At 36.2% G+C, this 14,197-nt stretch overlaps 1 protein-coding gene across 1 annotated transcript in view; it reads left to right on the top strand.

The window, feature by feature from the left end:
• The window catches only part of LOC106165733 (oxysterol-binding protein-related protein 1), a 52,187-nt gene that overhangs the window by 1,734 nt on the left and 36,256 nt on the right, over nucleotides 1-14,197 (top strand). Inside the window, exons 4-14 of the mRNA XM_087019469.1 lie at nucleotides 224-309; nucleotides 639-713; nucleotides 1,162-1,273; nucleotides 1,584-1,669; nucleotides 2,138-2,282; nucleotides 3,121-3,233; nucleotides 3,712-3,785; nucleotides 4,113-4,176; nucleotides 4,893-5,000; nucleotides 5,316-5,441; nucleotides 6,272-6,428. Coding sequence (XP_086875595.1) covers nucleotides 224-309; nucleotides 639-713; nucleotides 1,162-1,273; nucleotides 1,584-1,669; nucleotides 2,138-2,282; nucleotides 3,121-3,233; nucleotides 3,712-3,785; nucleotides 4,113-4,176; nucleotides 4,893-5,000; nucleotides 5,316-5,441; nucleotides 6,272-6,428 — 1,146 coding nt within the window. The remainder of the gene's footprint in view (nucleotides 1-223; nucleotides 310-638; nucleotides 714-1,161; nucleotides 1,274-1,583; nucleotides 1,670-2,137; nucleotides 2,283-3,120; nucleotides 3,234-3,711; nucleotides 3,786-4,112; nucleotides 4,177-4,892; nucleotides 5,001-5,315; nucleotides 5,442-6,271; nucleotides 6,429-14,197) is intronic.

The raw sequence follows: 14,197 nt of genomic DNA, 5'->3' as shown, positions 1-14,197 counted from the left end.
TCCACCATTACAATCATCCTAATACAGTTTTTCTCATCCATCACAATTTAGCCACATCTGAATTTACAGTGACATAAAACTACCATAATTCCAGTAAAATCTACAGTCTTGTCACACCTAACACAATCGTATCACACCCACCTTTTAACTGTCTCACCTAGCACAATTATATCACAGCCAACATCATATGTCACACCCAACACAATCTTGTCATATTCAACAGGTGAAAACAAGTCCAACCGTAGCTGGAGTCCTCTACACCTCGCTGCGTACTTTGGACATGTGACCACTGTGATATTGTTATTAAAAGTAAGTAGACTTATCTAGTTGATATCCATGCCTTGAGAGAAGTCTTCATGAGGGTAATGCAACTTCACAATACATATTAAAAGTAATTCTCTGTTGACCGCCATTGGTAGTCCAGGAGAGAATTAAGAAACTATGGGTGAATACTAACTGCATGTCTAATATTTTTATAAACTAACACTTAAAAGTAAAAGGGTAATTTTTCAACAGCCACACTAAGAATTTAAATATTAATTTTATTTACGGTTTATCTAGAACATCTTCCTCTAATTCCATGATGAAATTATTTTCTTATAATGTTATAGCAGTGCTATATATGTTTTCTTTTACAGAATGGTGCTGAAGTAAATATCATGAACAAAGAGGGTGACACGCCCCTTCACAAGGCAGCTTACACTGGGAGACTGGTGAGTAAGAGAGAGAGAGAGAGAGAATTTCTACCATAATTCTAAAGTGAGCAGACCATACTGAGCTGACATGTCATGATAAACATTGGAGGTCCAGATGCTCATCTCCCAGTCTAGGATGCTAATATTTAGAATTACTTGCTTTTTACTGTCACTTGTACCCTTTGTCAACTAGAATAACTTTATCCTGATAATTGCCTGTCAGGGGCGGATCCAGAGGTATTTTCTGACAGTCTTCCAAATTATCTTTTTTGATCCATCCTCCAATTTTGACCGTCTTCCGACAAAAAAATAGATGCCCATCAGTGTAAAATGGAAAATCTGACCGTCTTCTGGAAGACCCAGAAGACTGCCTGAATCCGCCCCTGCCTGTTGCGTGTACTTTAACTCTGACTGAAGATCCGACAGTCTTTCCAAATCTTCACTGATATACGTCATATCTCTCTAGGACATAGTCCATGTGCTACTCCAGTACAACGCCAGTGTGAGTGTCGCCAATGCTGAGGGTCACACTCCCAGACAGGTGTCTCATAAACAAGACATCAGAGAGATGATTGAAGGTGAGTAAGACAACTTTAGTTTTAGAGTGATGTTTTATCCTTGAGTAGGTTGCCCCATAAGCTGTTGACTTGTAGATTTGGCATGTGGCAAATAAAGTAGAATCTGAAAGGGTGATATGAATATTCCTTAAAAGCTTTATTTTATTTTAATTTTTGTTAATAAAATAATATTTGCTAGGTAGTATGTTCATTGTAACTGATTATCCTTGAAAGTAATTGACTATAAAAGTATGTGGACTGTTAGAAACAATAGTTTACAGTTCAACATGCATGATAATAACCTACACTACTGTGTTAAATTTATATTTAGCTGCAGAGAACACTGACATCAGAAGAACAGAGGAAGAGTTCCTGACAGCAGCCAGAGAGGGCAATGTGGACAAACTGGCCACTTTGGTGAGTAGAGTAGAATAAGTCAAGGTTCAATTATAGTAATGTCACAGAGTGAGAATACTGTAAGGCACTGATAACTCTCTGATGTGAACCAGTCTATAGACAACAACTACTAGTAGACAATATTGTCAGTAGGGTACCAAAAGCGTAATGGATTCATAACTACTAATGTTTTTAAGTATGAAAAGAACAGTTACAATATAATTCTTTTTGACCTCTGGATGGTCTAGGAGTAGATTTCTTGATGTCAAATGTTTAAATTTATACATATGATATGTATTCTTTTTACTCAAATGAAACAAAAATTTTGGATTACAACATTTATAAGATTATATACAGTTACAGAAAAAAGGTGTATATTTTACATAAAGTGTTTTATCTTAAGCTTCTTAACCTAACATACCGTAGACAATATATTAACTTACCTAACAAGCAGTATATGCATTTAATTCAGTCTCTGCTTTGTTTCAGCTCAAAGGACCCAACCCTCCAAACATAGAGTGTACCGACAAGTTTGGCAACACAGCCCTGCACTGCGCCTCCTACCGCAGGCAGAAAGAGGCTGCTGTCATGCTGTTACAGAACGGGATTAACCCTGCCATTAAGAACAACCAAGGTCAGTGCTGAGCTGGAAACAAAATATCTTGGGGATAGATGTTAGTGTTTCCTTCATTTGTAGAGAGAGAGAGAGAGAGAGAGAGAGAGAGAGAGAGAGAGAGAGAGAGATTTCTTTGGATATATGTATTTGCTGGTGTTACTATTCGCTGCCAGTTAGAGATTGTGCTTGTTGAGACATCTCACAATCCAAACTATCACAACCATAACCAGGGGCAGATCCACTGATATTTTCTGAGAGTCTTCCAAGTTATCTTTTTTGATCTATTCTCCAATTTTGACCATCTACCGAGACAAAAAAATAGATGACCGTCAGTGTAAGCTTGAAAATTTCTGACCGTCTTCCAGAAGACCACCCCCATTCACCCCTGCATAAGCATTTATACAGTTGCACTTAATCGAACATGACTTTTTTTTACGGTTTTCTGACGTCAGTGCCCCCCAGACCAGCAGTCATGTGGTGATTGGGTCATCTCTTTCTTCTTTTTCTTACAACCTGAAATCATATCAGAATGTGCACAATGAAGATGAATGTCTGGGAATTGTTTTTTATGCAGCAGGATGATGTTAGGCAAAAGATTGAATTTTGAACTGCATCAATGATAAATATTGCTGAAAAATAATAAGATATTATACCCTTTACTAAGCAAATTTTAAGTATCATTAGTGTTTGAAAAAATGACTTGATTTGTTTAGGTTACGTACCCAAAATGTGTGAGATAACTTGAAATGTATTTTAAACAGTCTGCAAATTATAAAAGGGGGGGGGGGGGGGCATGGTTGGGGATTCCATTACCTGCCAAGATGCCGTTGAAACAATTTCTAAAACTTAATTTCAGGTCAGACAGCTGCTGAGATGGCGCGGACAGCGTCCATGAGGCAAATCCTGGATGTCCAGCCAGTCAGGGACATCCTGAGGGGGGTCCAGAGGTTTGAGGGGGCCCTGTTGAAGGTAAGGGGATTTGGGGGACTGAACTGAGTCTATTATATTATGTGGTTGAGAAATAGAAAGCTGTTGGCTCAATATCAGTGTACAATTTGAGACATCTGTTGAAAATAGATGGTTTTGGTAAATTTTATATAAATGAAAAAAAATTTTTTTCAAATTTTTGTAAAATTAAGTTGTGTTTGTTGATTGTTTTGTTATTTATATTTAAATTAAAAGTTATTATTATTATTATTTTTTTTTTTGCAAAATGTCAAACTTCAGCTAGTGATTAAAGCTGTAAATAGTACATTTCTTCCTCAGTAAAAGAAACTTTATGTTTGATGCAGTCAAAAAGGTTTGACATTGTCTGTTGTGGAAATTAAAGAAGATTAAAAAAGTAAATAATCTCTAAAGATGCTAAACATGGCCTTAGGGCCTTTCTTCAAAGGTTCTTGATCACATATTATATTTAACCAGTATCTGATTGTTAATTTTCTTACAGAGATCTCGTCTGCGGGGTTGGAAGTCGATATGGGCTGTCTTGGAGAGGGGTGTTCTTACATACTTCAATAGCAGGTATGTATGAAAGGGGTGACACCTGTCTTACTGTTAAGACAACAGACACCCACCTTGTTTCTTTCAATATTACCAAAAAGACAGCTATCTTTAAGCGTAGCAGAGATTTAGTCAAGCACTTAAATTATTAATGAAAGCCAAGGAATAAATGTCATCATTGATACACTGTATAATATAAACACTCAATCCACGTGACAAGTAAATGTTATTTCCAAGAAACTAAGTTGTTGTGTTAAACAACAGAAAAAATAGTATTTCATACCTGTGTGTTGAGGTTGTAGTCACCACGCCAGGTATTAAGATGCAATATGGATTTTTTTTATGTAGGGGAGATGCTACCACAGGTGTGAAGAGAAAGGGTTTCAAGTATTTGGATAATGCCAAAATAAAGGTAATTTAGGAATATTCCTGTCTTCAGTATTTTTGTCTTCTTGCCTGCCTCTCTCTCTCTCTCTCTCTCTCCTGTGTATATATATATATATATATATATATATATATATATATATATATATATATATATATATATATATATGTCTAAAATAAATCAGTGGTTGGAAGGGAGAGAGTGATAGAGGCACGAGTTATTATTGGTAAGTAATTAAGGTATGTGTAAGATAGTGATAGAGGAAAGAGGAGACAAAGAGACGGCTGTGTATTGACAGAGAATAATTAAACAATCACAAAAGAGAAAACTAATAAGCATCTTGTTGTATAATTCTTTGACTGATACCATGGACCTTTGAGGGGGGTCACTGTGACCTGGTCAAATGACAGGTGGTTATAATCACAACGCTGAGTCACGACTGCATTACATCATACATCAATTCTAGATTTATTTTTCTCAATTCTGTGATATAATATTGCTGGCTGAATCAGAATGTTTACTCCCAAACAAGCCAGGTCAGTGACACAGGGTATTTCATAAATCTCTAGTAATTATGGATTTATACCTGGTATTTCAAACACCTTAAGTAGCAATGGGCATGGATTTGTGTCTATTAAAAACAAAGCAGATTACATGTTGCTCCAGTGATAAGCACATAAGCCCTCAACACCAGAGATCAGATGAGCATTATAAACTATAAGATGATTTATACCTCCCTGTAGCCAGAAGAAAGAAGCCTGATCTTCACCATAGTGTTCTCAGACTCCACCAAGCATACCCTGGCAGTGCAGCCCGAGACCACAGAGGAAGCTTCTGTCATACAACTACATGTGAGGGTTATTGCTACATTAACTTGTTTGTTGTTGTAGTTGTTGTTGTTGTTGTTCTCTTTACTACCACCACTTATTGTGGTACTTCTACAACAACAACAACAACAACAACTACTACTACTTCTACTACTGCTACTGCTACTACTATTGCTACTACTACTACTACTACTACTACTACTACTACTACTACTATCTGTCTCCATCTTATTATTGTTTTTTAATGAATTATTGGGTTGGAGTCGTATAAAATGAATATCAAAGTATGAAATAAATATCAATATTTATTTACTCATCCAACTGATTTGAAAATTTCAGAAATGGATGAACAATTTAAGCAGCCATATTGCCTACAGCACTCACTACATCAACCAGGGTACCCAGATAGTGGATGAAGATTTGGAAGATCTAGTGCCTCTGGGAACCATGGAGGATGCTTTACAGGTAGGACTTCCTTTCCATCTGATTTATATTTACTTTACACCTTTTTAGAAGACTTGGCTTTTAACATTCCCTAAATGATATTTCCTCGTTTCACAATGTAATTGATAAACGTTCTGCCTTTTACTTTATTTAACATTTTTGTCTGTATTGCTGTTCTTTTGTTCCGTCTATTAGTTTCTTCCTGCCCAATGTTCTGCAAGTACAGTAAGGAGCTAATTAAAGCTTCTCAATTTGTGTTTGAACCCTGGGGGATGGGCCCCTGGGGAATATGAAAGTTGCTTCACAAATGATATGGTCCCAAAAGTAATAGCACATGTAACACACTGTCACACCTAACACACTGTCACACCTGACACAATGTCACATCTAACACACTGTCACACCTGGCACAGTGTCGCATCTAACACACTGTCACACCTGGCACAGTGTCGCATCCAAAAGCATTGTCACATGTAACACACTGTCACACCTAACACACTGTCACACCTGACACAATGTCACATCTAACACACTGTCACACCTGGCACAGTGTCGCATCCAAAAGCACTGTCACATCTAACACACTGTCACATCTAACACACTGTCACATCTAACACACTGTCACATCTAACACACTGTCACATCTAACACACTGTCACATGTAGCACACTGTCACATCTAACACACTGTCACATGTAACACACTGTCACACCTAACACACTGTCACATCTAACACACTGTCACATCTAGCACAGTGTTGCAACTAACACACTATCATGTCCAACTCACTTCCATGTCTGTAAGTATTTCTCCCTTAATACATGTTTCAAGACTACCTGCTTATGTTGTAGACTGCCCAGGCTCACCAGATGGCGCTAGAAAGGCACATCACCAATGCAGCGGACATGTTAGAACATGTCGAACAATCAAAAGATGGCGCCACCAGCAGTTTTGTACAGTCAGTTCCCTCACCCACAGCCAAACATTCCAAGAGAGATGCCAGACTTGGTGAGTTGTTACCTCTCGCAAATATGAAAGCTATTGGATTGGTTGTTTGTAAATATGGTATTTCAAAGTGTTTCTTTTTGTTCAGTTTTATATGCCTGGATGGATGGTTTTTATTTTTCCCAAATTTAATGATATTTGCACAAAATACAAATCTTATAATAACAATAAAATAGAATCATAATTAAGAGGAATTCCATTTTCCTAGCATGATAGTTTGCTCACAACACAATAATAAATATCTGACTCAGTTTAAAATTTTGTAGAAAAGATAAATTTTACTCTAGTCAGTTAGCCGTGGTGATTCTTTATCATTTACAAAATTTTGAAATAGGACACAACAAAACATAAGATAGTACAATGAAACTACATATATATACCCAAAGATTAAATGTCATTACTCTAGCTCAAAGAGGATGCTCAAAGAAGACTGATAGAGAGGAAAATTAAAATAATTAGCTTGTGATTTGGCTTACAGTCCAGGAAGCTTCTTAATTAGTAAAAACTATCACATGGATGATCTATAAGAAAATATTAATCTGAGGCTTGCAGAGCCCCCTTGTGTGGATCCAGGTATTTGACCCCAAGTGAAGAGGAGTTTGTTTGTGTTCACGGTACTCTGCAGGGTTTCTTATTAATTTACACTCACTCTAGAAATACCAGTATTTAATACTGTAACATGGATTACTATAAGTAAAGCTAAAGGCTGTTGTTATATCCAGGGGTTTACTGAACAAGACCAGGGCCCTGTAACTCGGAAGCATCGAAAAGCAATTTCACATAGAGGCTATAATGTATTACATGGACGTGTTATGGAAATGAGACACTTGTGCTTGGTCACAATGCCGGTGCTTTCGAGTTACAGGGTGCAGGATGTTAGTCTTTGATCTTTGACAGTTGACTCATGATAGGGCAATATGGTATTCCCCTGTTTGAAACTAACAATGCCAAGTATCAACATTTTAGTGGACTACTGCACATGTGTTTATCTTGTAATTAAATTGAACAAATTGTTGGCTAAGAGTTTTTGGTCTGAAGACATCCTGGGTCATTTATTGTGATTCTAAGTACCTATATAATCCCTGTTAAGATCAAAGTGTTTTGCTCTTGAGTACCTGATCTTAAGTCTAAGTGAAGGGGTATGATAACATGGTATTTCACATAGATCTTCTAGCTGCTAATTACACTGAATATATAAGAAGTGAAGAAGATGTAAACTCTACCCATACGTCTCTCTCTCTCTCTCTCTCTCTCCTGAGTATACTCAGGGTTCATATGTTCTCCTGTGTGTCATTGAGACAGGTGTGCAGTACTGTATGTGTGTGCTTACATTGATGTTACTACCAACATATTGATGTTATTGTATCAGTTTCTAAGCTAGGCCTGCTTTAATTCATACAAGGTGATTTTACCGTCAGTTTCCTAGACTCTGTATAGCTGCTGAATGGAAAACTCAGGAATTCAAAACAACAGCCTCTTTTGTCCTGCTGATAAAAAAAAGATGAGAAAGTCATTATAATATTGATAATAATAATAATGATAATTATCATTATTATTATCAGTCACCTAGGCCCTGCTAATAGGAAATAAGGTCACCACGTTGCAATCAACAATATCATTAGCTCAGTAAGTAGGTCATAACTGCTATTGAGATAGGATATATGTGTATTATTGGCCTTGAAATAGACAGTGTAGATGGATAGGGCAGATCCTCTCTGTATAGCAGCATGTCCGTGACATATTTTTTATGTGAGTTAGTCCTCTGAATTGCGTGATCACCTTTTTTTCCTGTTGTCGGATGTTTTAATTCTGAGAGAGGCTCAACAGTTTGACAGCTGGCTTAATTCTCTTGTTGTTTTGGGCCCTTTATCACTGCAGAGTGAGGAATTTATATAATCAGGTAGGTGCATCAGAAAAATCTGGAAAACTACTGGTTTTGGTGAGGTTGCCTAGGTACATACCAGTGCTGACGAATGCATTTTTGTGATTTTCTATTTTATGTTGGGGGATGTTGTTGCTGCACTCTTTTCATAATTGAGGATGAAGAATTAAACTATGCAACAGGTTGTTAATTGAGAATTAGGCTTCGTTCACATGCAATGTCTATTTTCTAAATTCTGTTTTCTATTTGCGCTATCTTATGATCACTGTCTGTGCACTGAATATCCCGCCGCGTAATTACTGGCAGCGCGAGCCAGTTACTTATAGTAACTTACAGTAACTGGCTCGCGCTGCCAGTAATTACGCAGCGGGACATTAAGGGCACAGAGCGTGATCATAAGACATACCGCGAATAGAAAATAGAATTTAGAAAATAGACATTGCATGTGAACGAAGCCTTAGTCTAGAAAACTAATTAGGTTAGGGTGATTATTAGCATAACACGTACTCAGTACTGAAAAAGATTGTTTTATCAATGATGGTGTTTAGTTTTCCTGTAAATATTTCAATGAAATTGTCAACCTTACAGACCCATTTATTTGAAGAGTTTTGTCATTTTTAAGGTCCAAATTTGGAATGAAAGTAGCATTGCAGGATATTCAGATGCACAATTTGTCTTTTGGATATATTCAAATGTGCGCTGTTTACCTTTCATAAAGTTTGTCCTAACTGGGCTAATGTGTATGAAGCTGACTACAGTAATTACTCATTAAATTTGGACATAATAAAATTGAAAAAATTCTCCACAGAATGTATTGTTGAAAAAAATTCGAATTTTAAAGTATTAAATTGTTAATTCTGGTAATAAAGTGCAATGTTCTGCTTAATTAAAATGAGTATTCTGAAAAATTGAAAAAAGAATTTTTTTTAAAGTGAGGTGAGGAAAATTTCAAAGAATTACCGTAACATCATCTCATAGAATGTTTTGCAAATTATTTGTCCTTAATTGATGTCTTTTTAGTAGTCATGGATATGGAGGTTGAACAGTGTCAGGTCCGTGGCATACATGAATAATGATTTTTAGGTTAACACAGTTACAGTAATTATTCTCCATATTCAAGCAACATTGATTTATTAATTTCCCTCAGAACAGTACTTTGTTTATAACACCTGTTAAGGATCATGTGAATGGAGTGAAAAGTGACTTGGACATTGTCTTGGAGAATTGTCTTTGTAGGTAGCTAAAATGTTAAGGTCTTGAAAGGATAATGAAAGAAAGAAGGGGTCTGAAATTTATGACTAATTGCAGTATCGTAATGTGTGGTTTGTCTGTTGGTTTGATATAAAACAGTCGTGGAATGCAGTGCTACTGAATGTTTGCACAGGTAAAACAGGAATGGTATAAAAATACACACACCTAATGGATATGTGCATGATTTTCTCACTAGATACACTGGATTTCTTAATTCTTTCTGGATTCACGTGCATGCAATTTGCCACAGGGAATACTTAATAATGTGTGTATGTTGTTTTCACAATTAAGACTGATTGTTTTTGGAAATAATTTGTCTTCAGATATGAGCACTAGTTCAGCTACCTACTGGTGTCACGTGTATGTGTAAACACATGACACATGGAGACATATATATATGCCGTGGTTAGACAAGGACTATTTTGGACCAGAAATTGAGCCAGACTTTAACATCAGTCAGTTTGGTGTATTATTTAGGGAGTAGGCTGGTTTATGAAACTGTGATAAGTAAAGATTTTAGAGTTATAATGTTCTTTGTCATTTTTTTATAATTTAATATATTTTAATAGCCCTTAAAGGGATAATAACTCTTCGTTTTGGCCAAAAAATGAATTTTCCTGGAGTAAACAACAATTTTCCCATACTTACCAATGGTTAATGAATCCATTTTTACATTCAAAATTAGTCCCTGGTTTTTTTCTAAAAAGTTTGGTTTTTTGTTAAGAGATTTTAACAGAGTATAGCCATCAATGGAGGTCACGTGGTCTAAAGACAAGCTCAGATATCAGAAAAAATAGCTATAACTGCAGTTTTTGTGGTTAAACAAAATATATTATATTTCTATGAGTTATTTACAATGTTTTTATTGTGAAATATAGATATCATATGAAGAGTTATTATCCCTTTAATTGCCTGTTCATATTTAGAAATATGAACAGGCAATTAAGGGAGCAAACCATGTATAAATAAGTTTACTTATTATCGTTATGAAGGCTTTTGAAACAAAGTCTATATTGTGTTGTCACAGATTTAACATCAAGGTCATTTTGTGCCCTGTTCAAATGGTGTTTGGTTCAGAATAATCCCAGTACAAACATGCTGGGCATCACACTGCTAAAAGTAAATATTAGATATAAGTGCAGGTACATATGATTGTCATATAATTATTTAAGATTGGGTATACCCTGTGTGTTAGAGCACTATAAAGCTAGCTTGCTCACTGTACCTTTCCACGTGTTGTTGGTTATATGTGAAATCAAGATCGAGCTGGCAATACCGAAATCTAGAACCTAAGGTAAAAGGGTATCACTGCTGCCTGATCATCTCTTGTTCGGTCCAGTGTAGTCCCAGTCTGCACACACCTCATATCACACACAGCAGAAGTCTGTACATATCAGCCAAGGGTACAGGTACACATGATACACACACACACACACAGATTTGATTTATCTGTGGAAGGTGGTACACGTATCTTTTTAGCCGAGGTGATGTGATACAGCTCAGACGGAGCAGGTAAATATTATAGTTCTTTGCTTGTGTTTTGTATGCATGTAGATCACTATAGTAGTATGGGCAGGCTAGTATAGTTAAGGGGACTTGTCTACAATTAGATTTTCTTTTATAATGCATTACCTGTAGGATAGAATATCTTTCAGTTGTTAATTATGTTTATTTACAATAGGCTAGGGAATTTTGCATTTTATGGTGTAAGAATAAGCTATATTGATTAAAATCAGCATCTTCTTCTGCAATGTTATTCTGTCTTGGGATACGTGCACATGCATGCTAAAAAAATGTACACACAGATAGATGTATATGTAGAGGAAATGTGTATGGGAGAGCAGATGATGGAGAGAGAGAGAGAGAGAGAGAGAGAGGCATGTTTGTGAGAGTGGGAGATAACGAGTGTGCATGCATGTGTGTTTGTGTACCTGCATTGTAGGGTGGTAAAGAAACGGAGAGAGAGAGAGGGGTGGAGAGTTGTATTCACGGGAAAAAGATAGAGATAGGGAAAGAGTACTAAGGTGTATACGTATCCTGTTTCTCAAATTCGTATCACCTGACTGCTTTTGGGGCAACATTAGAAAGACATGATCACATATTTTCTGACTCACAGACATGTGAATAATTTTAGTGGCATTTTCATTCAATGTTTTCCATACCATTGCTTAAGAAATCAAAATTGGTATATAATTTCATACCTTGGAGATATTATGATGGTGACTGAATTATCAAGCACCTGGACCAAATAAAGCAATCAGTGGAATAAGCATTTTTTTAAAAGTTAATGCAAATATTAATAGCTCACTCAAGTTTTTTCAGTCAATGTGCAATGATTTTAAGCCAGGCTAATGTAACACTTTACTAGTAATGTTCTTTTAAAATAATTTAGGATATGCACGTCTGTATATTTCTTGTTAGATTCAGCTTAGTCATATTGATTATTTACCTTATAACATCCATTAAAAAGAAGAAGAAAAGAGAAAATACTGCACATTCATTCAAATCTCATCTTACAAAGGTTCAACAATTATCAAAATGCGTACTGTATTATATAATTTAAAAATATATATACATTTAATAATATGTTACTGGGCAGTATATTATATTCAAATTTTGTCAAATATAAATAACAATATGTGAACTTCTTGTTAACTTTGTTTAAAAACCCTACTGTAACGACTACTGTATAAATGCTGCAGTTATCCCTGTGATAAGAGATGTACAGTAGGCATATGGGATGATAGGGGTTTCATGTCTGTTTCTGATGTGCTGTGTGGGATATACACAATGCGAACCTTTTAATTCAATAGCTTAGATACTAAAGAGACAAGTATGGCAGTGACTCTAAAATTTTGAACTGCATGCATGAGCTTTGGCACATGTACGTATGCATGCACGCATATGGAGAGAGAGAAACAGTGATGTAGGAATCTGTTTTACAAATTAATCTCTCTCTCTCTTTCTCTTTCTCTCTCTGGATGTGTGTGTGTGTGTGTGTGTGTGTGTGTATGTGTGTGTGTGTAAGACAGAGAGAAAATGAAAGAGAAAACAGACATAAACAACCACGAGCAGCCATCTAGTGCTAATCGTGACACCAGTAAAACAGACGAAAGGAGTGCCGTCTCATCTCATCCTATCAAAGCCAGTGTTACACAATCATGAGTGTAGACGTGCTTGTATGCCTGGTCCACTCTGATAAGAACTGACCTTGACGTAAGAGCTACGATGACCACTGACCACAAAACTGACCGCAACACTTGAGATGTTTCTTTGTCAGTTATATGGTTAACATTTATTACCTTTGGTTGACAGAATTTGTAAACAAGCATCACTCCATGCGTCAACATCATTTTTGACTGCGTAAGTCTGACTCTCATATATAATAGTTCTAGGCATGAAACGCAGCTAAGTGAATAAAGCTGATTAATTAACTATTTTGAATAGAATAAGAGAGAGAAAAATAAGACAGTGATTTAATTGGAAGAAATTTAAGGAAGTTATGGGAAAGTTGACAAGTAAGTATGGAATATATATCTAGTTTGGTTATTTTTTTAAGTACTAGTACTACCATGTATAGTAGGTTATAAGGCTAGTGTGGTAGAAAGCATTTGGGTTATATTTTTCTGGCCTTTTCTAGTACAAATAGCCTATAGCATGCAGTGTCAACATTAAGGACAAAGTTACATGTGAATATTCTAAGTGTTTTATATCTGCAAAGGAAAAGGAATTAAAGAAGTTAAAATTTTCATTGTATCTAAGCAGAGGTTGATCTAGGTAACACATAATAAGAGATGACTAAAACAGACCATTTACTTGTTGCTTGAATGATAAGTGTAGACCAAAGTCTGCTTAATGATGAGTAAGTCAAACTTAAAATAAGAATTCACAAGGGGCATCTGTAGTCTGATAATGTCATCTTAACTTTGTGTCATTCTGCCTCAGCAGACTGTGCTTAGACCTTCTTACCATGTGAAAACAAACTAATCCCTCTGTTGTACCACCTACAACCAATGTAATCAGCTTGTACTGATGCGATTAGCTTACCATAGGAAACCAAACTAATCCCTCTGTTGTACCACCTACAACCAATGTAATCAGCTTGTACTATTGTGATTAGCTTACCATAGGAGACCAAACTAATCCTTCTGATGTACCACCTACAACCAATGTAATCGGCTTGTACTATTGTGATTAGCTTACCATAGGAGACCAAACTAATCCTTCTGATGTACCACCTACAACCAATGTAATCAGCTTGTACTATTGTGATTAGCTTACCATAGGAGACCAAACTAATCCCACTGTTGTACCACCTATAACCAATGTAATCAGTTTGTACTGTTGTGATTAGCTCACCATAGGAGACCAGTCTGTTCCCTCCTCTATACCACCTGTCATCACTATAATCAACCTGTGCCATTATGACTAGCTCACCATAGGAGACCAAACTAATCCCTCTGTTGTACCACCTACACTGTAGTACCACTAAATCCCATTATCGGTCCAAAATAGTCTTTGTCTGAACGACTCTGTCAGGAGTGCCTTCTCCTTTCTGTGATCGTTTCTACTCATTTATCTTGAAAATAACTCAATTTCCTGCCAAGTGCTGCATGAAGAATAGAAAAATATGGAATTA

Source organism: Lingula anatina, chromosome 8 (assembly GCF_051362555.1).
Source record: "Lingula anatina isolate TDL-2025a chromosome 8, LinAna3.0, whole genome shotgun sequence".
Classification (NCBI taxonomy): Eukaryota; Metazoa; Brachiopoda; class Lingulata; order Lingulida; family Lingulidae; genus Lingula; species Lingula anatina.
This window is presented reverse-complemented; position numbering and strand designations above follow the sequence as displayed.